The sequence below is a fragment of the Syngnathoides biaculeatus genome, chromosome 10, assembly GCF_019802595.1.
Source record: "Syngnathoides biaculeatus isolate LvHL_M chromosome 10, ASM1980259v1, whole genome shotgun sequence".
In the NCBI taxonomy this organism is placed as follows: Eukaryota; Metazoa; Chordata; class Actinopteri; order Syngnathiformes; family Syngnathidae; genus Syngnathoides; species Syngnathoides biaculeatus.
In genome coordinates, this window is record NC_084649.1 from 18580289 (window position 1) to 18605009 (window position 24721).

At 39.3% G+C, this 24721-nt stretch overlaps 4 protein-coding genes across 16 annotated transcripts in view; 2 read left to right on the plus strand and 2 right to left on the minus strand.

Annotated features, from left to right (window-relative positions):
* Positions 1-614, minus strand: part of cadpsb (Ca2+-dependent activator protein for secretion b) — a 98934-nt gene extending 98320 nt beyond the window's left edge. For all 6 annotated transcript variants that reach the window (XM_061833471.1, XM_061833468.1, XM_061833470.1 and 3 more), the window contains exon 1: positions 523-614. The gene's annotated coding sequence lies outside the window, so the exon portion shown is untranslated. The remainder of the gene's footprint in view (positions 1-522) is intronic.
* Positions 615-690: 76 nt separating this feature from the next.
* On the plus strand, positions 691-8458 carry synprb (synaptoporin b). Of its 8 annotated transcripts, XM_061833487.1 has the most exons (8): positions 691-832; positions 3631-3715; positions 3945-4049; positions 4251-4375; positions 6261-6328; positions 6404-6459; positions 6553-6744; positions 7792-8458. In XM_061833487.1, exons 2-8 carry the CDS (start codon positions 3692-3694, stop codon positions 8128-8130), a joined length of 909 nt encoding a protein of 302 aa, XP_061689471.1. In that variant the 5' UTR covers positions 691-832; positions 3631-3691; the 3' UTR covers positions 8131-8458. The 8 variants fall into 8 exon arrangements, with proteins under 8 accessions (XP_061689471.1, XP_061689467.1, XP_061689472.1 ...); XM_061833483.1 differs by having other exon boundaries at positions 6261-6459; XM_061833485.1 differs by having other exon boundaries at positions 696-832; positions 3532-3715; positions 6261-6459.
* Positions 692-24721, plus strand: part of LOC133507907 (sodium- and chloride-dependent GABA transporter 2-like) — a 67349-nt gene continuing 43319 nt past the window's right edge. The window contains exon 1 of the mRNA XM_061833479.1: positions 692-832. The gene's annotated coding sequence lies outside the window, so the exon portion shown is untranslated. The remainder of the gene's footprint in view (positions 833-24721) is intronic.
* On the minus strand, positions 15409-17056 carry LOC133507910 (green-sensitive opsin-like). Its single transcript, XM_061833492.1, has 5 exons — positions 16672-17056; positions 16435-16603; positions 15932-16097; positions 15601-15840; positions 15409-15507 (listed from the first exon to the last, which is right to left on the minus strand). Exons 1-5 carry the CDS (start codon positions 17054-17056, stop codon positions 15409-15411), a joined length of 1059 nt encoding a protein of 352 aa, XP_061689476.1.

The window sequence follows — 24721 nt, forward strand, 5'->3', positions numbered from 1 at the left end:
AATTCCATCCGAACCCTGGAATTCGAATGACTTCCGACTTCACATACTTGTTTTCTTCACTGTGTGTGTGTGTGTGTGTGTGTGTGTATATATATATATATATATATATATATATATTTATGTATGTATGTATGTATGTATGTATGTATGTGTGTGTGTGTGTGTGTGTGTGTGTGTGTGTGTGTTTAAGATGCAAGAACTTATTTTAACAATCATATCAAGTGAATTCATGAGACTTCAATTGATATATATATATATACACACACTGTAAGAAGCGTTGACTAACCGAAATCCGAATTGGGGTTGGGGGGGGATCAAATAACTCGGCTAAATCGACTTCAAAAATAGTCCAATGAATAATTTTTACCTTTAAGCTCCTGCTAGGACCATTAAACAAACAAACAAATAAATAAATACAATCCCGGAAACGTGTTTAACGAGGACTTATAGTGAAGCCGGACTGAGCGTTTGATCATAAATAAACTTTGGATGCGTTCGGAAATTCACTCCAAGTGCACTCACCACGTTCCAAAACGTTCGGACGTTGGAGTTTGCCGTTTGACGAATCAGTGCGCCACATTTTGGAATTTTTGGAGCGCCCCCCACTGCAGTCATAGCTGCCAAAGTGTCTGACAGGACGAGATGTTTACACATGAAGAACTGACACATTCAATGTGGCGGACGGACTGACGTATCCCTCCTAATGGCCGACACGTTCATGGAAAATGGAGCGCCGCTCCGCATTTCTGGCCATTGTACTCACAGAGCGAAGTGAAACCGACAAATTGAGTTTACCGACGTACCGTTTCCCAAAAACGACAGCGCAGCATTTGTAAGTGATTTTTTAAAAACACTATCAGATGTGAAATGTACATATAACATGGTGTATGTGTCAACTAAGTGATCGTTAGCCTTTATTCACACTTATCGTAATGGGTAGCGCGCTAATGCTAATCACTAATCCTAAAGGTTTAGCAAAGGCTGATTTTGTTGTAGTTTATATCATACCCTCAGAACAAAAATATGCAGTATAAGGATAGTAGTCCTGCCTTCATAAATGAGAATACAAGCCATCTTTGTAGTAAAAAAAAAGGATAGTAAATTATAAAAAGATTGAATCATATTAGCGCTAATGCCAATTGCATTAATTTATTCCCAATAGTTTATTTTTTTAATCTCTTAGCATTTCTCTTTGCTGAACTACTTTAAATTACATGTGTATGTGGATGTATTAGAAGATATTTTGTCTAAATAGAATTCAGCCACTAGGTTGCCATATGTTTTGGAAAATCTTTCTTTCTGACACAAGGAAGTAATGTTATCTCATAGCGAATCTGTCCAGAGGCCAAAATGAGTACTTTTGCCTGATATAATTTCTTTCTTTAACTGATTAGATTTCAAATTTGCATCACAGGACCAGAAGACTTGCCCACTTATAAAATTAATTATTCTGTTTTTTAATTGGCTGGTAAGGGACCGACACTCATCTATAGCTATCTGCACACATTAATAAATTTCATAAACTTTATCTGGGAGGTATATTTTATTTCTTTAAATTTTGGATGTTTATTTGACATTTTATCAGGTAAATATGAACTAGTCTAGATGATGTACATGGCACAGTTGTGTGCTCCTATGTTGCGTATCGCTATAGTTTTGATGGTTTTTATTACAAGTACTGTACCCAATATTGATCCACTTGCAATAGCAATATCTGGGTAAAAAAAAAAAAAGAAAAATAAAGAAAATGACGTCAAGCATAACGTCCTCGCTAGTATTTAGTGCTACACTCCTTTGTTTGACTCAACGGCAAATAATTATGTGCATTGGAAAGAAAGAAATGCCTTTGTTCACTTTTATCTGTAATTATATCAATAGAAATTGTATGTGTACTTTTGGTATCGGAACTCACTAGTTGTGACTTCGCAAAAATGAATACTCAGACTGGTGTTAGTGTGGGGGGGGGGGTGTGTAGAACCTTCCTAGTTTCAAATTGTGACATAGCAGTGATGCTGAGAGTGAGTTAGGCAAAACCTGATACCCAATGAATTTATATTATTTCTCGTGAAAACTTCTCACGGTACTCATTTTAAGACACTTTGACTTTTTTTTCTGCGTTTTCAGCAAGTCAAGTGTTATTTTAAAATGCAAGAGCTTAATTTAACAATCATACGAGGTCAATTCATGCTACTTCAAATGGTATGCTTTTATCATTTATTTCAGGAACAAAATGTTTTTTAAATTTTTCATATCTTTTACTTATTTTGTGAAGGTAATTTTTTCAATGTCATTATTATTAGTCATTCGCTACCTTTTCTCTAAAACCTTTATTTCACGGCATCAATAACTAGTATTGTTAAGTATACTTCATCATTAATTGCAGCTTTAGAAAAATATAAATATCAATTATCTATTTTTAATTCAGATGAAGTTACTCAAGGTGCCAGCAACAAGAAGGGAAACTTCATTTAAAAAAAAAAAAAAAAAAAAAAAAGAGGTCAAACGTGTAATTCACATTTAGTACCAGAAGAGGTCAGTCAACTGTTGTTGTTGTTGTTTTTTTTTTTTTTAGTACCACAGTTCATCGTATTCTTTGATCTGCTCCAACCATCCATCCATTTTCTGAGCCACTTATTCTCAGAAAGGATGCGGGAGTGCTGGAGCGAATCCCAGCTATTTTTGGGCTGGAGGCAGGGTGCTCCATCCACTTAACACTCGTTCATTTCCTATAACAAGTGGGATCATATGAAGTACTATCAATAAATGCTTTTTTGGGGGCCCAGACCACTAAGTAACATGTTTTGCCTGCTGGTCTGAGCCCCCAAAATGAGCAATTTCCCGTTGTAAGCCCTGAAAATCACAAATGAGCATTGATACTCAATAATTTGGGGGGAAAAAAAACGCATAAGGGTTACTGCTTAAAAAGAACTGCAACTTTTATTTGAGCAACTGCTTATGACAATTTATAAAGTCTGTTTATGAAGAACTTTTCAGTGGGAAAAAAATCTGTTTCATATCAGAATGAATATGTTCTTAGAACAGGGGTGTCAAACTCGTTTTTATCGCGAGCCACATTGTTGCCTCGGTTTCTCTCAGAGGGCCATTATGACTGAAACCATGAAAACCTTTAATTGACCCATTATATTTACATAAATTTATCAACTAGTTTCGGAATCAGAAATCAAGGGTAATTGGGTTTTTCAACTATTGTTGATATTTGGTAACACAAAAATGCTTGCAGTATCTCAATGTCATCATTTATGATATGACAATTTGAATTTTTGGTCCAGATTTCAACAAAAATCATGGAAGTTGATATACATGGTTTGCCTTCACGGGCCACATAAAATCATGTGGCGGGCCCCACCTGGCCCCCGGGCATTGAGTTTGACACCTGTGTTTTAGAAGAAACACATCTTTGCCTGCCATCTGATATAATCATAATCATCATCAATGTTTTGATTTGACAATGGTAGCATTGCTTTGTAAAAAACTTCTGCCGCATTCTGTACACAATTTAAATGAATATAGATGGGAAATGTATGTGTGACTCCTCCTTTTGGAAGTTAGTGCGCCTCATGTGAGCCCTCCCCTCTGCTGGAAACTCTTCTCTTATTGTCCACATCTCAGCCTTATGACAAACGCTGCAGACACCAAGTGGACTTTGGCCACACATCACTTGGATTTTTAAATGTGTATGGTTATATTTGCCCCGGTAAGTGTTTTCCTCTTATATACTTTTTTTTTTAATATTCAATTGAATTTATATATTAATTGTACTTCTTCTGTAGACTATTTAGGTTGCATGTACTTAAAATGACATCAATAGCAAGAGTATGAACGATTATGTGAATAACTGTTTCCAGTGTACAAGTAACCTAAAAGTACACTGTTTATTGTGAATGTTATGTTCAGTGTTTTTAATATTTCAATGCTACATTCAGTGTTTTGAAGATGTTAGAAGCGAGCTCTGTGACGGCACAGCTGTAGAAACGTTTGATGCAAAAAATGAATTAGCCTGCACTGCTGCGGCCACCCTCCAGTGCACAGTGAGCAGCCCTTCCCACCTTTAAATTATTCAGCTTTTGTTTTCAGACCAATTAGAAATTGTAATAATCAGTCCTGTGATTTATTCATGGGAATACATTATGCAATAAACCACACTCACTTAGACATGTCCCTTGATAGTCCTTTCACTCACACCGGTGAATGCTTTTGCCCTCAAATGACTGCTATCATCTTCTCCGCAGATTTTTGCCATTTGTGCGTTTGCAACATGCGGAGGCTACTATGGGCACCTCCGGGTTAAAGTGGACTGCGCAGACAGCAGACTGAGTAACAGGAGCATCAACATTGATTTTGGCTATCCATTCAGGTACGCCATGACTACTAGGAGTGACAAACTGTTGACTCAGTGGATAATATTCACTTCCATACATTTACATTTTGGCAGGTGTTCCGTGTCCAAAAAAAAAGACAAAAAATGCTTTACTTTTATCAACATTTGGCTATTATCAATTAGGGTTTTTGAAACATTAAGTAGCATTATTGTGCCATCCATCCATTTCCTTTGCCACTTATCCTCACGAGGGTCGTGGGGAGTGCTGGAGCCTATCCCAGCTGTCAATAGGCAGGAGGGGGGGTACACCCTGAACTGGTTGCCAGCCAATCGCAGGGCACATAGAGACAAACAGCCACACTCACAATCACACTTGGGGCAATTTTGAGTGTCCAATGAGTGTTGCATGTTTTTGGGATGAGGGAGGAAACCGGAGTGCCCGGAGAGAAAATACGCAGTCACGGAGAGAACATGCAAATTCCACACAGGTGGGGCCGGGATCGAACCAGAGTCCTCAGAACTGTGTGGCCAACGCTTTACCAGGTGATCCACCATGCTGCCCATTATTGTGCCAACAAACATTTTTAAAAACCGTGGTATCTTTTTTTTTTTTTTTTTTTTTTTTAAATAAAGTCAAGAATTGAAAACTATGCCAATATTTTTGCGACGTCTTCCTCTGGATTATCCCCATCAATAGGTTGCTGAGCTATTTATGTTTTCAGAACATTTTGTTCTCTTACATTAATATTCACATGTTCAAGAAGTACAACAGTGTAAAACATTAGCAGGTCCTTTGTCTCTACATCTTCTTTGAATCTGTATGCTTTATGAATGACACAGTCTATTAATCTGATATGGTTAAAAATTCCTCAGAGAGTAGATTCAATTAGATACTTTTTCTCGAGGAAGACACACCTCACATAAGTGGCCAGAGAAAGAGATGATCTCTCTATCCTGTCACTAAATGAAGTAGTGTCTGAGCAAGCAGCCCCAAGGCATTGTGGGTGCACGCCGCTAGACAAGATCAATAGTGGAAACATTCTGGCGCGTCAAAAGGGTCCACTTAAGGTTAGAAACTTGACTGATCCGGCTCCGAGTGCATTTTGGTTTAATGATGCAGTGAAACATTTCAGAGAAAGGGGCCTTTAAATTGGACTGGCTTCCTGCCTGCACATCACAAATGAGGTAAACTCATTACAACAAAAGCGGAATGCATTGTCTAGATGAGCACACAAATATATTTAGACTCCGATGGACAAATCTGGAAAAAAAAAGATTTCCTGTGATGACTGAATTTTTTTTCCCAGTGAACTCATCAGTACCAAACAAAGCTAAAATAAAAAAAAAAAACTACACACTGAGTGAGTTAAACAATGTTTCCAACACTGGTCTAGTGATCATTGCAGCTTTATTCTTGTGAGGAAGTGTATTATGACTGGAGTCTGGTGGTTCTTTTTTTTTCTTTTTTTTGGAGTTCAGTGACAGTGAACATCTCACTGTCAATCACTGTCCATTGTAGCTAAGTGTCTAACATTTGAGCTTAGGAAAAAGCAACAGCATTACTTTATCATTTTCTTTGACTTTCTAGCTTTCCCTCGCTTTGATTAAAGTTCAATTAAAGGTAAAATACTTGAATGGTATGGCCAGTTGAATCAATTCATCCATCCATCCATCCATCCATTTTCAATAGTATCTGTCCTTATTTGCATCATGGTTGAGCTTGAGCCTATCCCAGCTGACTTTGGGTGAGTGGCACGGTACAACGTGGACTGGTTGGTTGCTAGCCCTTCATTGGACAGAACTGTATTGTACAAATTGCACCAGTATGTATTATCTATAAAACTAACTAACCATCCTATAACAATACAAGTTTTGCTTTCCCTAAATAAAAACTGAGTGTAGAATCTCTTTTCATCTACAGATTACAACAAGTGCATTTCAAGGCTCCACTATGTGAGACAAAGAGGGAGGAGATTCTCTTCCTCGATGGTGACTTTTCCTCAGCTGCTCAGTTTTTTGTCACCGTGGGCGTGATCACGTTCCTCTATTCTCTCCTGGCAACAGTGGTCTACATCTTCTACCAGAACAAATACTTGAAGAACAACCGAGGCCCGCTTGTGGTCAGTGACTATTCGGACTCACGTGTACAGTAGCGGATAGGAAGTTGTTGTATTAACTTGAGCACGTTTTGCCCTCTTCCGTCTGGTGCGCAGGACTTTGTGGTGACAGTGATCTTCTCCGTCATGTGGCTCATCAGCAGTTGTTGTTGGGCTAAAGCTCTTTCTGATATCAAGACGGCTACAAGGCCTACCAAAGTGCTGCTGCTCATCCCTGCCTGCTCGCTTCAGGAGAACAAATGCACAGCTGCCCAGGGTCCTCACTGGTCTCGTCTCAACATGTCGGTGGTGGGCACAAATTTAATACAGACACCTTCTGTCACTCTTTCTCTCTCTCACTCACTCTATTTCTCTCTATCTCCCCCGTTTATATCGAATAGAATACTATATATATATATATATATATATACACACACACACACACACACACACACAGTATACAGGCTTCAACTGTTTATATACATACAGTCTGTAAATGCTTCTGTTGGTGTGCATCTGCTTCTTTTGTATAAATTCACATATTGCATGAAAAGGTTGTGCTAAATACCAGGAAATCATGCTTGTTCCAGTTCTTTGGAAAAGAACTAACAATACTGAAAACCAAATTACTGTTTTGGCTATCCAGTGGATGCTTAAACATAACAGGTGTGTTGTCATACCTTAAAGCTATAATCAACTATATTTTTTGAAGAAAAAAAAATCATTTTCATGATGATGAAAGATGACACAATGCTGATTAAGTCATTCAGCTCCTCTAATATCTTTCTGTGTGTCAATATCTTATTTCTATAGTTACTGCAGTAAATGGCCTTTTCATTTACCGCGCTGGCCAGGTTTTTGGCGCACTGCTACTGACAGCACGGAAATCACGATGTCTTTCAAAGCATCATAAAAATGGTTTGGAATCAAAATAAGAGGCATAACATGCATAGCCTACATCTTATTGAAGTGAAAGGTCTGTTCTTTTGTAGTCACGTACAATTTGGTCGTAGGGGGGCGCCAAATGTTACATAATATGGCTTAAACTTGCTTGGCAGAGTTGATAGTGTTCAATACAGTGAAAAGGTTAGTTTTGATGTTTGAATAACAAACTACGAGCTGGTGAAGCTATGGTTCTGTATGGAAATAAGACGGCAAGTAAGGATGGACAAATACAAGGGAAATTACTTCAAAAACACAACTGTTAACACTTATTACAATAACTTTGTTTTACTTTCTATTTAAAATTGAGTCATTGCTATTCATTGAATAAAGTATACTGTTGATGTATATATATATATTGGATTCCCAGCATTCACCCAACTCTTATACATCCTTTTTATTTTCTCCCTTTAGGTTTTTGGTTTTGTCAACGTCATCCTTTGGGCTGGAAACATTTGGTTTGTCTTCAAAGAGACAGGCTGGTACAAGATGGGTCAGAGGTATCCCACCAGGAGCTCTTCTGGGAAACGAGAAATGCGTCAGCGGCTCTACAGCGAGAGCAGCTTCGACCTTCCAGGGGAAAATATGGGTCCTCAGCTGTCCCGATCGAAGAGTTTCAACCAGACAAAAGGGGATTTGGGGATGCAGGTGCCGTGCCAAGGTAGCTTCAACCAATCAAAAGTCAGCTATGGCATTCCACAAACCAATCTTGGCAAGCCAGTCATTTATGACACTAAAGAAGGGACCCTGTGATCATTGTCAAAGAGAAGTAATTTTGCCTCATGTTTATTTTATTGAATACATGTGACAATTGTACTACAGTAAAAGTGTGTTCCATACCTCTAAAACCTTTGGTGTCATCTTTGCTGACCACATCAATTAAATCTCAACAACCCTCCAAACAAAGAGAGGTTTGAAAAAGTAGAAAATGTACCTGTATGTCGTGGTACTAGGGTTGGCCGTATAGTTGAGTGTTTGTTCACTACTTCTCTGAAGTTATATGTTTGGGATTAAAATGTGGTATCTATTGCTACGAATGGATGTATAACAAAGATTTAAGAATAAATAATAGAACAACTGGTACTGTCTTCAAGCACATTTTTGGTTAACTTGCAAAACCTACATAAAAACATCCATCCATCCATTTTATGCGTTGCTTATCTTCACAAGGGTCGCTGGAGCGCTGTGGAGCCTATCCCAGCTGTCATCGTGCAGGAGGCAGGGTAGACCCTGAAGTGGTGGCCAGCCAATCACTGGCCACATGGGGACCGACAACAGTTGTACTCACAATTATACCTAGGGACAATTTAGAGTCTCCAATTAATGCATGTTTTTGGGATGTGGGAGAAAATCAGAGTACCCGGAGAAAACCCATGCCAACAAGTTCAGGGTGGACCCACCTCCTGGCTGAAGTTACCTAGGTTGGCTCCAGCACTCCTGTGACCCTTGTGAGGATAAGTGGTTAAGAAAATGGATGGATGGATGAGAAATGTGCAGTTGTTTAATATTAGTTGTTTTTTAGTGTTCATTGCTGGATTCCCTATTGTAATCAGTGTGCTTTTGTCCACTTGCAAAAACTTGATTTCAAATAAAGATTGATTTGGTGTAATTTAGTAACAATGGCTCAATTAAATTTGCATTTCAAGCAGAAATGAATCCAAAACTCCAAATGTTTAATCCTGATGTAAATCAATTTCACTAATTTTTAATATATTTTGCTGTTGAAATTACTCTTTAACCATATTTATGATTCAAAATGTTTTAAAAAATGTTAATCTTTTTTAATTGATTCCATTTTTTTACGTGCTGAACTCAAAATGATCTGGACTTTCAATATATACAAAAGGCCTATTGCTCTTACATATGTTTAACAAATCAGTCTAAATATGTGTTGTATGTGACCACTTCTCCTTTGCCGAGACACCTCACAGGTTTGGCATTTAAAATTTTTAGAAAGCATGATTAGTATATACAGTAGATGTAGGCTGCCCACAACAAAAGGCCACTGTAAAATGTGCAGTTTTACTTTAATTGGGGTTGTGCAGAAATCCAGTTGGTATTTGTTGTGTCCACTATTTATTTAAAACAGTGCAACACTCTATAGTTGTTATATAGTTGATCAGGTTGTTGATTGTGCCCTGTGGAGTGTTGATCCACCTCTCCTCAATAGCTCTGCCAAGTTGCTGGATAATGGAGCCAACGGGAACCATTTCTCCAGAGCGCCCGATGATATTGAATGGGAGCATTTGTCTGAACTGCAGTCAGGTCAAGACCTGATAAGGATGACCAGCATGCAGATGAGCTTCCCTGAAGAGAGTTTGGCAGTTTATGTGAAAATTCTTTGGTTTTGCAAGAAGCAGCCACCATGTCTGTTTCAAGATCCCTCAAAACTTGCAACATCTGCTGTGTGATAAAAACTGTGCATTTAAATGTGCCTTTTATTGTGGACAGCCTAAGGCTTAGCTGAAATAATAATGTATTCAGGATCTTATGTGCTCAGTAACTCAAGACAGATTTTAAAACATTTGGGATGGAATAGGCTTTTTTTTTTATCCAGGAGATGGATTTTTTTAAATATATCGGAATCAGAATCAGCTTTAACAGCCAACAGTGTAACAACACACAAGGAATTTGTCTCCGGCAGTCGGTGCCGCCCTGGTACGACCTTCGGAACAAAGAGCAAGAGACATTCAGTCAATCAGAACTATTCCTTCGAGATGATTCTGTTTTCTTTGTTTAGAGCAGTTAAGAGTTTCAACACCCCACATTATGTTAAGCTTATACGTTTGAGTTCAAATAATGAAAGATGGGGGGCACGGTGGCTCAGCTGGTAAGGCGTTGGTCTCACAGTTTTGAGGTCCCGGGTCCAATCTTGGACCTGCCTGTGTGGAGTTTGCATGTTCTCCCCATGCCTGCGTGGGTTTCTCCCGGCGTTCCGGTTTCCTCCCACATCCTCAAAACATGCAACATTAATTGGACACTCTAAATTGCCCCTAGGTGTGATTGTGAGTCCAGGGTGTACCCTACCTCCTGCCCGTTGACAGCTGGGATAGGCTCCAGCACTCCCCGTGACCCTCGTGAGGATAAGCGGCAAAGAAAATGGATGGATGGATAATGAAAGATGGGAGCAAAAACAAGTGTTTATATTTTTCCAGTATAATATTGTGCAAACCAGCCTATACTGTTAGTAGCAACAGATAGCTGTTGATAATATTGTGTTAACCTTTTTTTTTTTTTTTTTTTTTTTTTGCGAGGCTAAATCCGGCTAAATCTTCTGTTCTGAAATATGTATTTTGTATTTATATGATATTGTATGCCAACACCTGATGTTTGTCTTCTAAATTTTGAGGGATCTGTTTCTTTGCGTCTATGAAGAAAGGAACAAAAATTGCAACAGTGATTCAAATTCAACAGGCATCAGGTAGAAAGCAATAGAGAGAATGCGAAATGAGCAAAGCTTCCCGCAGAGAACATTAAAGTGTACGCCATGCAGTGTACCAGGATTATCTCCACAGCAAAAGCCAGCGGGATAATCTCTCCTGGTGGCTGTTTCATCCCATTCTAGACAATTAACACAATATTCAGTCATACTCCAAACTCCCACAAATGACTTCTCCATTATCTTTGCTTGGACAAAGCAAAAGCAAAGAAGCGATTCTATTTCAATTAAAATGTGTGCCCAAGGCTCTTAGTGAACACCTGTTAAGTAATAATCTCTTGTTGTTTGGACGACACATCTGTGTGTGCTTTGCATAAATAAAACCAACACTGCTCATGTGATTGTGTCATTAAACAGGAATAGGTTTGTCGGAAGTGAAGTATAAATATAACAGGTGTGGTGGCATATTCCCAAAATGTGGATTTTGCTATTATGTCAGGATGAGAAATTATTAATCATATAGATCCATGTACTACTGTGTATATAAAATGGTGCTTGGTATGGTGAGGTTTCCATCATATACAATCAGGATGCCGACACAAAAGTAATTACATCGCCTGTTGAATTTCAGCCCATGACATAAAAATACTTGAGGTCATTCTGTCGGTCTATGATGAGTGTCACTGACAATGTAACAGATGAAGCATGGCTGATTTGTCATACCATGAGAGGAGGTACATGAGGGGGTCAAGGAGGTATTGTGTGTTTGGACCCGCCAAACCTTTTAGAAGTGTCTGGACACGTTTTTTTTACTTTACAAACACATGAATTGGACAAGGTTCGGCACGGTGGATCAGTTGGTAAAGCCTCACAGTTCTGAAGACCTGGGTTCAATCAAACATAGTTTGTCTCTATGTGCCCTGCAATTGGCCGGCAACCAGTTCAGGGTGTACCCTGCCTCCTGCCCCGTTAACAGCTGGGATAGGCTCCAGCACGACCCTCGTGAGGATAAGCGGCTAAGAAAATGGATGGATATTTTGAAGTCATACTACATAAAATGCTGTATACACACTTCACCACAATCATTTAAAGTTTAAAGAAATACATACTGTACAGAAATTACTATTCAGTTGTTTGCCACTAATTCTGAAGGATTGGTTTAAGCAAAAAATGCTAGGGATGATTTCTTGTCCTTATCCAGCACTGCTATTGGAACCCACTTCCACTCCCACTCCAGACATGAAACAATTAGTCCAATCCATGGTAAAGCATTCGTCGCCATGACCTTGAAAGTGCCGACCATACTAAATAATATACTGACAGACAAGCAAACAAAATACTTCCTCACTGTGGAAGAATGATATCTAGCCTCATGTGGTTTGTTTTTCACAAAATGATGTGAAATGAAAATTAACTCTTGAAATTTGTATCAGGCATTCCTATTCCATAGAGTATGAGGACTTCACCGTCAATGCAGTTTACATATAAAAGCATCCCATTAGCACAACTCATCAGGGAAGTCTATCCAAGGCTGTTGTTCATGGCAAACATCAGCCTTGAATTCCATGCACTTTGTTATTAAGGTCTCAGTATGCAGTGGTCGTCGATCTGATCCAAGCAATTAGATGGGTTTGGGGGTGGGGAGGAAGTAAGATTTCTCTCTGCGGGTGCTGCCCCTCACACAAATGCTAATTGCATGCAGGTGTCCAGAGCTGCCTCTCTGCACTAGTAAATTACAGTGCATGTGCTCCCATCTTGACAATTAGCATCAGTGTGTGTGAAAGGAATAAATGGTTGCATCACAGAATAGATGTCACACTGTGTTTTTGTGGAGTACAGTGAATCCTAGTCGAGCTAACGTGGTACCCGCTTGTGTGTCATATTAGTTATGGGTGCATTTCAAGCAGCATTGGATTTCATTTATAAAACAACCCTGGATTAACGGCGAACATGCAGATTAGACAGCACGCTCTGTGGCCATATTAGGTACACCAACAACGAGGCAGGAGCCGGAACTCAAATTCTCCCCAAGTGTTTCCCAACCTTTACATTTTAAAAATCTCGCCTGAACATTTATAATTCTGAGCTTGTCTTGACTTACTCAGTGGGACTTTTTAGTTGAACATACAGTTGCTATCATTCTTTTGTATGAATGGCATAGACAAATGAGCAAGGATTCATTATATGTTACAAATAAAAGATAATTTTGGGCCAATTAGGTGAAATTGAATACATTGTTGTAGAACACCCGATGATCCGTCACATCTCTGATGAGCACAGTGGTTGGGAATCATAATGTTCATTTTCATGATGTTTGCAGTGGTGTACAACTATTGCATCATTTTGAGTGTTTTCAATTCTGATTACTCGCCTTGTGTTTTTGCATTACTCTATTCCTGAGACATTGGATTATTAGTCTTGCGCCATAATTTTGGTCTCTGAGTTACAGTTTGAATCAACGTGATGTTTTTGTGTTATGAGTACTTTATCTCCACGTGGGACTAAAAATTTAACTTCTTATTTTGAGGAAAGATGATCAGTGGTTTTATGGATGACTACAGAAATCTGAGAATATTTACTATTGAGCGGCTGAAATTCTGAGGATTTGGCCGATTTTAAGTCAATCAAGGGGCTTTAAATGATGAATTGATAATGAAAATAGTTGAATTGGTTACTTAATTAGTGGTCAACTAATTGTTTTAGATTAAGACATAGAAGTTATTTTTATGCTCATATATTTGACTGGAACACTTAATCTTGGTTAAAAATGCTTTCAGCTTGTGGAAAACCACTAGATACTGTATTTTTGATGTACAGTTGCTACTAAGTATTGCCTCCAGAGAGCAGTACAAGATTAAACAACATGCTACGATACACTTGTACACCACTGCAAACTAGGCTTTTGTTTACTTGGAATACTTGTATCCTGGAGAATTATAAATTATTTATAAATTAATATATAAATTATTATAAATTATTTGCATGTGTGTTTTTTCAAATCAACAAATATAGCTGTGATTTTTAGATCAACAAATATTTTGCATGTTTTTAAAATCCACAAATATAGCCAGGATTCACACGTGTATTTTTCCAATCCACAAATATATACGGGATTTAGAGGTGGTTTTTTTTCAGTGTTTGTGCATTTATAACGAATTATCATTAATATATATTGCGTTTTGCTTGTGAATTGTAGAACTTGCCCGCTGATTGTTCCACGTGCATTTATTTTTTTAGACAAACGACAGTTTTACATGTACAGGAAGTCCCTCCCTACATCCGCTAGGTGTCAGCATTGCTGTCTGTTCTTGACATGACAGCAAGTCATACTGTATTTCTAGGAATCCAACATTCTAGGGTCTCATCCCTGCTGAAATCCGCAATAAATTGACAATGGGTGAAGAAACTGGACAACCAGCAATTCCATCACTTGTAAAATATAAAGAAATCAGCTTCCCCATATGTCAGCAAGAAACAAGCAGCTAACTATTACAGTGTTTAAACAATAACAATGTCTTGCTCTAAACATAAATCTATATATGTATGTGTATTACATACGGTATATATATATATGTGTGTGTGTGTGTGTGTGTGTATACAAATTGGATGACGGGACTTTCAGCCGATGACACACTTGCAGGAAGATTATCACAAAACTTGCCAAGCAAAGGGTGTTTAGTAGTGCATCTGAGATTATACTGTATGATCACTCGAGCAGCTGTCAGGGATCACTTTCGTGAGAACCCCTTGTGGAACTGAGAGAGCATGTCAGAAGTCATAGGTGTGAGTGTGTTTATGCAGATAAAACATGATTGCGACACAAGCCATAGTAGCTGTTTTAATAATATTATTAACATGATCTTTAATTTGATGTCCGTTGTCCTGAAAATTTGACTACCATTTATAAAAAAAACATAATGCCAAATTAGGTAAGCGACTGAGATTGTATGCAGTACCTGTTAGGAGAAAAAATTGACATCCTGCTAACAAAGACATTGTCTTTGCCATATTCAGTAAATTGCAAAGTTTGTAATCTCATTGTGTGCTTCATACTGTCCTTCAAGCTTTGTGTCAACTCGGATTAAAACTTGATTGAAATCCTTAAAGGAATCCCATATTTCTGCTAATTGTAAGAATAAAAAGAAACAAAGTACAAATCAGAGTCGAAGCGTTCACATCTTTTCATGCATGCGTTTATTTACTCCAACCTATGGTTTTTTTCTTCATTTTTTTGTGAAATACATAAAAACAATCACACAGGGAGCTCAGTCAAACATCACATAATTACATGAAAATAGCCCCACTTGTGAATACACACGGGCCAAGTGTTGTCGCGCTGCAGCAGGTTTGAACTTTTTTGACTGCCATCAAAAAGTAAAGTGAGTCACAACTCCGCCACAGTCATACACTGATGCACACATACATTGGACAACATGATGCACAACATCTGTAGCATTCTGGCATTTCTCTGGTACACTTTTTTATATACATATGGACAGATGGATTGATAATGATAATTGATGAAGTCCAGTTCATTTCCATAGTTCCATTTGGCAAAGGTCCAACATATTTTTTTTTCTTCGTGGGATTGTTTAAAAATCTGGACGCAATCAATAAGGAAATTGTCCATGAATTTTGTGCTGTCGTCATTTTTAAGACACAGAAGACACTTCTGTCTTGCTCGTGGAAACTGAAGTCTCATCCTCCACCATGCCGCCCATTCCAATAGTGCTCAGCATGCAGTTACGGAACTGGGGAAAAGAGGAAAAGAGAACCGTTTCAGGAACCAAGTGGCATCAATTACAACAACAGATAACGATGTCAAGACAATTTGCTGCACCAACCTGTTTATTCATCAGCACATAGATTACTGGGTTGTACAGGGCAGAGCTCTTTGCAAAGAAGGCAGGGAGAGCAGCAGTCAAAGGAGCGAAGTAAGCCCCTTTGTTCATGAAGATCCACCCAGCGAAGGTAGCATATGGGACCCAAGCCACTAAGAAGCCAAAGACCATCAGCACGCACATACGTGTCACTTCCTTCTCAGCTTTTTGGGTGGAAGCTGAATCCTGTTGCTGGGCTGCAGCCTTGAAGCAAACCACAGATGCTATTAGAGACCCCATTTCAACAGTGTTTTGTAGAGTAACAAATGGTTATTAAATGTATTGCATTACTTACAGCTTTGACTGTCAGTACAAGACTGCCATAAGTGAAGAAAATGAGGAAGACGGGAATAAAGAAGTGGACGACAAACATGTAGATGACGTAGGATTCGTTGTTAAAGCCTGGAGCCAGGGTGTAGTAGTCAGGTCCGCAGGAGCACTGCATGCCCTCAGGGAGGTATCTGTGTAAGATTGCACATATTGTTTTAAGATATTTATCACCTAATAATCTTTCATCCCAATTGGTTAGCAGTTAGGGGAAGGTTCTATTTTGGAGCCATTCTGTGTGGAGTTTATTACTCCCATTTTGCTCCCACTATCCAAATATCTGCATGCAAGTTTCATTAAAATCTCTAGAATAAGCGGCGATCTTTGAGTCAGTCTTGTAATTGAACAGTTATCAGTCACGGGTCTACCCTGACTCTCAACCTTAGTCAGCCAGGCGAGGCCTGAGCTTCCCTGAATCCTTAAACAGAAAAAGTGTTGAAGAAGAAAGTTGGATCCATTTGAAAGGTCTACCTCGACCAGCCGGCCAATGGAGGTGCAGCACATGCAAAAGCCATGATCCAGGTGAAGACAACTCCAGCCGCAGCGTGGGTCCCAGTGAACTTGAAACTTCCCATAGGTTTGCAGACGACAATGTATCTCTCCACAGCCAGGACCACCAGGGACCAGAGAGCAACTTCACCTGTAGGACAGTTTGTTGAGAATTTGTTTGTCTTTTCTACTTCAATCTATTTACTCAGATGAACTTACCTCCCAGCGTAGCCATGAATCCCTCGACCGCACAGGCGGTGGGTCCCAGAATGAAGTAGCCATTGACGGCAGACGTGATTGTGATGGTGAATCCGAAAGCGCACATGATGAGACCAGCCACGGCCAAGTTGACCAGGATATAATTGAGAGGTTGTCGGAGCTTCTTGTTCTGAGCTGTGACCAACAATGTCAGGCCGTTGATGGGAGTTCCGGTGCAGATCAGGAAGAACATGTAACAAGCCAAAAGTCTGTACCAAATCGGGTCCACCATGTAATACTGCTGGTATTCAAAGGGACTTCTAACAATCCCAGTCCTGTTGGACATGGGGATGTAGAAGTTTTTGCCTTCTGTGCCGTTAGGCTCGAATTGTCCTTCCCAACCCATAGTGATCAAGTTGGTTCGTGAAAGCTTCAATCCGTCCAAACTCGGATAGAGTGTTGTCTCAGTTGGTGTTGGAGGCAAAACCCACTCCAGTGGTTTATTGTCACCCTGAGTGTTGTTTTATACCTCCTTGTGGTGATCCTCAAATTGGCCAAATTAGATTAAGGGAGGATTGAGACGCAGCATACAGCTCAAGTCTGACCGATTATTGACTTTGCCAAAGCATGAAGGCACTGCAGGTCATATATTTAACCCTTTCCCACCCATCGCACCCTTTTATAATAAATGACTAAGGACACATTTCACTTATTGTGAGTCACATGTCAACTGTAAGTTTGTTTTGCACCATTAACACCTTTCAAGTTTCATCAGTTTTTACATGCATTTCCTGCAAATAAATCAACAGCATATCCTGTCGCACCTCTCACATAGAAATCACTTTCCTCTGATCATCCTTTTAATTGATTCCATATGTAATTACTATGTACCGTTTTAGTGGAATTAAACAATATATAATTATCATGTACGCCTGCAGCCCCCGTGCTCAATCACGTAATACTGTATTTGAAATGGCTGTCAGTATGACGCTTGTGCAACACTGCAAACAAAAACAACCTGAACAATAATGTTATCACTCAGAACATTTTTGAGAAAAGTTCTTGTGGATCACATGAGATGTGTAGGTACACTGAAACAACATTTTTATATTTTTTTATTATTGGTATTTCAGACATGAGTCCTACTCTGTAATACAATTTCAACGACCACTATTTTAGAAGCAAATACTCATCAATGATTGTCCAAATTAAGGAGCTTTTTTTTTTCCACAGTTACCGATGTTCATTTTAAGTCCTAGGTTTCACGGACGTTTATTGCCATAGAGGATCCTGTATAAACTTGAGACTCAGCACAGTGGTCATGATTGACTAGCTGGGAATTGCCTAAAAATGTTTCAACGGAACTGTTTCTCATTTCAACAGTTATCTTGACGAAGGGACGTTGTGTACTACTTCAGCCTATAATCATCCCAAAGAATACAACACCAGAATTGTAAAATTCAGTGTCAAATTCATGACCTTTAAAGCTTGAATGTTGATTTGTATGGAGCCAAAAGTCCACCAAATGAATATGACCCGGGATCCTTAGGGCTGTTGTTTTGCATTCCAAAGGAATGGTACGATTTCTGGTTTGGAGCATGCCTCTAACTTGGAGGGTAAATACATGAGTTTTTCCCCAGACCAACTCAAGCTGGTTCTGTTCTAACTGAGGTTTACTACAAGAATTGTTGAAGCCTGCATGGATAAGAGGTGAAATGTCTTCTAAGACAACCAGAACAGTCTGAAATGACCTGAGTGAAAAAGAATAATCACAGGTAAACATATTGTTAAAGGAATACCTCTCTACAAATTAGGGCATGTTTTTTCTTTTTATCTTTAATCTCATGAATAATATTTGAAAAAAATCTGAACAGTAAGTGAAGGCAAAATAGATGTCATGAAATATTCAGCAAGTTATTCAAATAGTATTGTATTTTTTAAAATGACCGAAGTACACGACTTGCAAAGAAATTTTTGTATTATGGCATTGTAATTCTTGTGAAATTGTTTTTTATCAACACATCGTAGATGATAGACTGATCATAAGAAGCGCGCGCTTCCTGTGATGATTGCAGTTTATCTCTTCCACCCCTTGAATTCATCAGACTCTGTGGTCATTTCACAGTGACTTGAAGAGGAAGTGTGATCAGGTTAATCCACTTATTGGTCTACGCCTGTGTTGCCCAACCTTTAATGAGCCAAGGCACATGCAATATTTTACAGTGGATAACGTTATCTATGTGCTGAAATACTGATGGCCTCATATCAATTCACATAAGTCTAAATCTTTGTCTGTTGTAACGCAGTGGTAAACAAGTCCATGTCCCAACTTTTTTGGAATGTGCTGCAGCCGTCAATTTCAAAAAGTGACTATCTGCAAACAAACACTATCACTTTGAACATTAAGAATCGTGCGTTCAATTGAATATATGTACAAAAGAATTTGCAAAACATTTTGTTCTTTTTTTTTACATTTCAACATAATGTCCCATAATGTTTATACATGCATAAAAACATACAGTGGTGTGACGACTCATTCATTTTATGGGCGTGTCAATTTATATTCCTACGATCCAATTGGATCGATCTGTATTGAAGTTAGTTTGCGGAGGCAAATGTCGCAGTTGAAATAATTTTAAAAGATAATTAAGCCATTGTATCAATACTATGGAATAATGCACTGGATTTTTGCACTTTATGATTATGTGATGTATTCCAGCCACTGAATCACTTCTGATCAAATCCTTCACAGCTGTGGATCATAAAATCCTTTGGGCGCTGTGATGGTGTAGATCTCGGAGTGTTTTAGTTTGCAGGCCAGACTCAACCCAGTTGGATCTCAAGCGGGCCGGAGCACTATACAGTATTTCCATTTTAAAAATATTTTTATATGAGTGTGCTTCTGAAACTTGGCATTGTTGGCCTCACATGTGCATAATTCTCATTTAAGTCATTCCACCCTCCCAGTGGAGAAAATTAGCAAAAAAAAAAAACCACAAGGTTACTTTTATTGAAAAAGAACAGTGAATGTGTTCTCATCCCGCAGGGGGCAGACTGGACCCCCTGACAGGCAAATAATGTATAATAGCCAAAGTAACTCTGTGCCATGAATCTACAGAAATATGATTGGCTGACCTGGCACGTTGGGCAACTGGTTAGAGAGTCTGCCTCACGCTTCTAAGGACCGGGGTTCAAATCCCGGCGCCGCCTGTATGGAGTTTGCATGTTCTCCCCATGCTTGCATGGGTTTTCTCTGGGCACTCTGGTTACCTCCCAAATCCCAAAAACATGCATTAATTGGAGAATTTAAATTGTCCTTAAGCGTGATTGTGGGTGCGAATGGTTGTTTATATGTACCCTGCAATTGGCTGTCACCTTGTTCAGGGTGTATCTCACCTCCTGCCCAAAGATAGCTGGGATAGGCCCCAGGACTCTCATGGCCCTTGTGAGGATAAGTGGCTGATGCTAATGTTTGAATGGATGCATTTGCTGTTTAGCAGACCTAGTTGAGGCTAATTCCTGATAAGCAGGTTATCAATTTAATATTACAAGTGCTAAATCACTGAGGGTGGGGTGGGTGTCTTTGGGGTGGGGCAATTTTCATGATAAGCACCTTTATTTAGGTCTACGATTTTTTTTTTCGTTCTTTTTGTTTTGGTCATAGGCATTATTCACCCATCAGAACACGTTGACGAACGTGGCTCATTTACATGGGTGTGGTGCTCTGCATTGACCATATTTTGTTGAATTCTGGTGTTTAGCCGACACGTGTGCACTGATCAGTTGACTTTGATTTATCAGGGTGAGGTTTTCTACAGGCATGGGTACACACAGTTTGATTGGTCTGATTTTTGTTTGTTGTATCTTTTGTGCATACTTACACTTTTAGGAAGACACGTCCCTCTGGAACTCCCTCCCCTCTGAGATACATGATACCCTGACACTGGGCTCAATTCATATTGGCGCTGATTCTGGAGTCATTCATATTGGCCCTTAACACCCACGATTTGCCCAGAACCTTGCCCCATGGTTAGCGAGAGTACATTTAAGTTCGCCACCTATGTGCTTTTTTTTTTTTTTATGTCTGACCTATAAAGTGTCCTTGGGTGTCCTGCTATATAAATATAAATTATTAATAATATTATGTTATATAAACGGGGGTCGGACCAATTGCTTGGGCTCTGGGATGGAACACACTATTACTTTGCTGTGACTTTTGAAGCAAATGTGCATCGCATCAAGTTATTTAACTATTATGCTCAAATCACAGCCTCCTGAAGTCATTTCATAGTATTAAATTCATATAGAAATTGCTTATACAAACACAAACCCATCCGTCAGCAAGATTCTATAATATGGCAATACCTACGTACAAGTGAGAATTCCAGAGGAAGGAGCTTGCGTTCATCTGCTTAGCGTCCAGAAATTGTCACGAGCAAGCCTTCCTAATCTTCAATCCTCACAAATTGGATTCACACCTCAGACGTAATTGCGAGGCGTTTAGTTGGCTGTCTGTGCGTTGCTCGGGGTCTGTGCACACATTAAAGGTGACTCCTGTCCACCTCAATTGCTATAGTCTTCAAAGGTGATTACAGTAGCTGCATAGCAGGTCACAGGTCAAAGATATCAGCTTGCCTGTGACGACAAAGAGCAGAGCCACTCACAGGGCGTGCAGAGACCTTTGGAGGGGAAAAGGTTAAAAGGACCATCATCAGTAATTACAAGGGAACCGGTTCTACCGGCAGCCATAAATGCCCACACCCATGATACTATACCAAAATCAAGCTTCACTGATGAGGGGGTATGTTTTGGATTATGACCGCTTCCTTCCCTTCTTAATATTCCTTTCATCCCACTCTCGTTCAAGTTAATCTTTGTCTCATATCTTCCTAGGTTGCTGTTAAAGAACGTTAAAGACTATTTTTCAATGTTTGTGGAAAAATAGTTAATTCCAACAAGTAGTGATATAATATATTAAATGCTAATATAAAGTGCCTACGCCATCTTGCTTTTTTGAATCCGTCATAATCAAGTTGTCATTGTTTTATTAACTTAGTCATATTCCTAAACAGTACAAAATCCGTAGTCTGTTAATGTAGAAAGTATTACGAGTAGGATGTAAAAATATGGCTAACTTGAATTGTATTAAACACACGCAACAATTGTAACGGTTGTTACAGTCTTTGTGGTGGGTCTGGATCTATGTCTGAGAGGGTTGTTTGAAGGGATGAGCACCACGGAGATATGGTCTGAATCACCAATGAGGAGGAGGGGTGTGGTTCTGTAGCCGCGCTTAATCTTAAAGTACACGTGGTCTAAAATGTTTCCACCTCTTGTTGGACATTTAACGTGCTGGTGGAACCTCGGGAGCACAGTCTTCAGATTGGTATTTTTCAAGTCCCAAGTTGTAATTTGAACACCTTCAGGCTGAGGCCGCTGTAGTTCATTCATGACATTCAGCAGGAGAGAGAGCAATACGTTAGCATCTGGTGGGATGTAAACAGCCGTAATAGTCACTACAGTTAGCTCCCTCCGGACGTAAAAGGGACATTTAATCAACATGTACACAATCTCAGGTAAACAGTGTTTCTCAATAACCATGCTGTTGCTGCACCAGGTCTCCGTTAGGGCGACGCAGCAATCATCCAAAGTTCCAAAAATTCCTGGCTGTCTGTAGCAGTATAGAGCCGAGGCGAATGTGAGCAAAATGGCCCAAAAAAACAAAGACAAAATACAAGTAAAAGCTCTGATAGAGAAAGCCAGGCGACACGGTGGATCAGCTGGTAAAGCGTTGGCCTCACAGTTCTGAGGACCCGGGTTCGATCTCGGCCCCGCCTGTGTGGAGTTTACATGTTCTCCCCCTGCCTGTGTGGGTTTTCTCTGGGCACTCTGGTTTCCTCCCACATCCCAAAATCATGCAACATTAATTGGACACTAAATTGCCCCTAGGGCAGCTGTTTGTCTCAATGTGCCCTGCAATTGGCTGGCAACTAGTTCAGGGTGTATCCCGCGTCCTGGCCATTGAGAACTGGGATAGGCTCCAGCACTCCCCACGACCCTTGTGAGGATAAGCAGCTAAGAAATTGGATGGATGGATGGATGGATGGATGGATGGATGGATGGATGGATGAGAGAGCCATAATCCACTGCGTTTCTCTGCACCGCCAGCTACTAATTTGATGACCGATTACTGATAAACTTCAGATTATTGAAGGAAGGCTGAAAGGATAAATGTACTGAGACTTTCTTGACAAAAATCTGCTACCATTTATGAGGATGATAAAAATATAAGAAGGGTGGGCTTTTCAGCAGGATAATGATCCAAAACATACAACAAAGGAAACTTTCAATTGGTTTCAAAGAAGAAAAAAAATCAAGACGCTAGAATGGCCCAGTCAATCAATGAATTCTAAATCTATGGAAGTAACTGAAACTCAAGGTCCATAAAGGAAGTCTTCAAGACTGCTTTTTTGGAAGAATAGACTAAAATCACACCAGAGCTATTCATGTGACTAGTGTCTCCATACAGGAGGTGTCTTGAAGCTGGCATTGCAAACAAAGGGTCTTGTACAAAATATTAATGAAATACCATCGTAGCTAATAGCAGAGCCACTCGCACTATCACCTTTGGTAAGTTGAATTGTATTCACTTTTAGTGTAATGCACACACTGAGCGTAGAATCAGTTGGTCCCATCTGTCTTTCATCCATTTTGCTTGTGCACCTGCACCTTTACTTGTATCCAAGGACACATGTACCGTATCCCTCCCAGAATCCCATGTTGCCTACGTGATCGCAGTGACAGCACTTGTTTTTGAAGGTTTATTTGCCCGTTTCACCGCAGTGCAATTTGTATCTTTCCAAACGAAACAAAGATATGTGGAACTGTTCACACCCATTTTTTGCCATTATAAATTAAAATAAGATTATGTAACTTAACCCTTGCCCATGAGGCTTGCACAAATGACTGCAGGAGTTGCCTTTCAATGTCTGTTGTATTTTTAAAAGCAAAACTTTTCCTCCTGTATGGGCTTACAATGGCGCTACAATTTGGCTTGCCTCATGGGCTGTATCGTTCAACTCAAGATACGTGAAAAAAAAATAACGCATGCATGCAAGAATGCCTTCACATATAAGTAAGAAATATTAATATTTGACATTAGATTTTGTGAATAGATATTAATTAACTCATTTTATGAACTGTACGACCACAATAGTCAGTCAATCCACAATTTGTATACAATAAGACCACAATACACTTAATACTGCAATGCAGGTTTCAATGGGGCCTATGAATTTAAGTTAATTCCTTCATTAACATTTTTTAAATGGTTCCAACTACAACCAACAGTTAGCATGTTCAATACTTCATTTCAGATTATTACACACAATTTAATTCCTGAATGTATTTGTTTTATTTTCTTCATATGTATGCATTACTTGGGTTGGTCCCAACATATGGTGAAATGTACAGGTTAATATAATAATAACACCCTTGGAAATATATTTAATGTGCAAAATGGGGACGTGTTAAATACTTCAGCCGCTCTTCATAATGTATATAAGAACGCTATACTAATGATTTGGGTTTGTGGGCCATCGGCTTATAGTAGTTGAGCTGTAAATGAGATTGATAGACAAGCTTGGAGCTGCTCATAAGCTTGCAGCAGGTGAGAAGTCACACGTTAAATCACAACACTTAAATGGGATTACCTGCGCACTTAACAACGACGCGAGTTGTGAGCACACTTGGGCGGATATAAAGTGTGGCAGGATGTAATGTACCTACAGCAAACGGGAAATGAACATAAGCTTTCAGTAGGTCAGGAAGAGGCATCATATAACTGACCTGGAAAATGAACAATGCTGATTATGACACAATTTACCATATTTCCATCAGAGCTGAAAGAATGATAGGAACCGAAAACTAAACGATTACAAAATAAATCAACAACTACTTTGATAATCATTCAGCCATGGTTTACCTTAAAATGGTCCAAATCTTCTGATTTCAGTCTCTCAACAGTGGATTTTCTTTGATTTGCTCGTCCTCTATGAAAGCAGAATGATTA

Bases quoted from the DNA above. Each gene is read 5' to 3' on its own strand.
- synprb (XM_061833483.1), top strand. From the start codon at position 3,692: ATGTGTATGGTTATATTTGCCCCG. The intron at 6,460-6,552 runs GTCAGTGACTAT...TCTGGTGCGCAG, and splicing joins ACAACCGAGGCCCGCTTGTG to GACTTTGTGGTGACAGTGAT. The intron at 6,745-7,791 runs GTGGGCACAAAT...TTCTCCCTTTAG, and splicing joins CTCGTCTCAACATGTCGGTG to GTTTTTGGTTTTGTCAACGT.
- LOC133507910 (XM_061833492.1), bottom strand. From the start codon at position 17,056: ATGGGTTGGGAAGGACAATTCGAGCCTAACGGCACAGAAGGCAAAAAC. The intron at 15,841-15,931 runs GTAAGTAATGCA...GTTTGCTTCAAG, and splicing joins TTGTACTGACAGTCAAAGCT to GCTGCAGCCCAGCAACAGGA. The intron at 15,508-15,600 runs GTTGGTGCAGCA...TCTTTTCCCCAG, and splicing joins ATGTGCTGATGAATAAACAG to TTCCGTAACTGCATGCTGAG.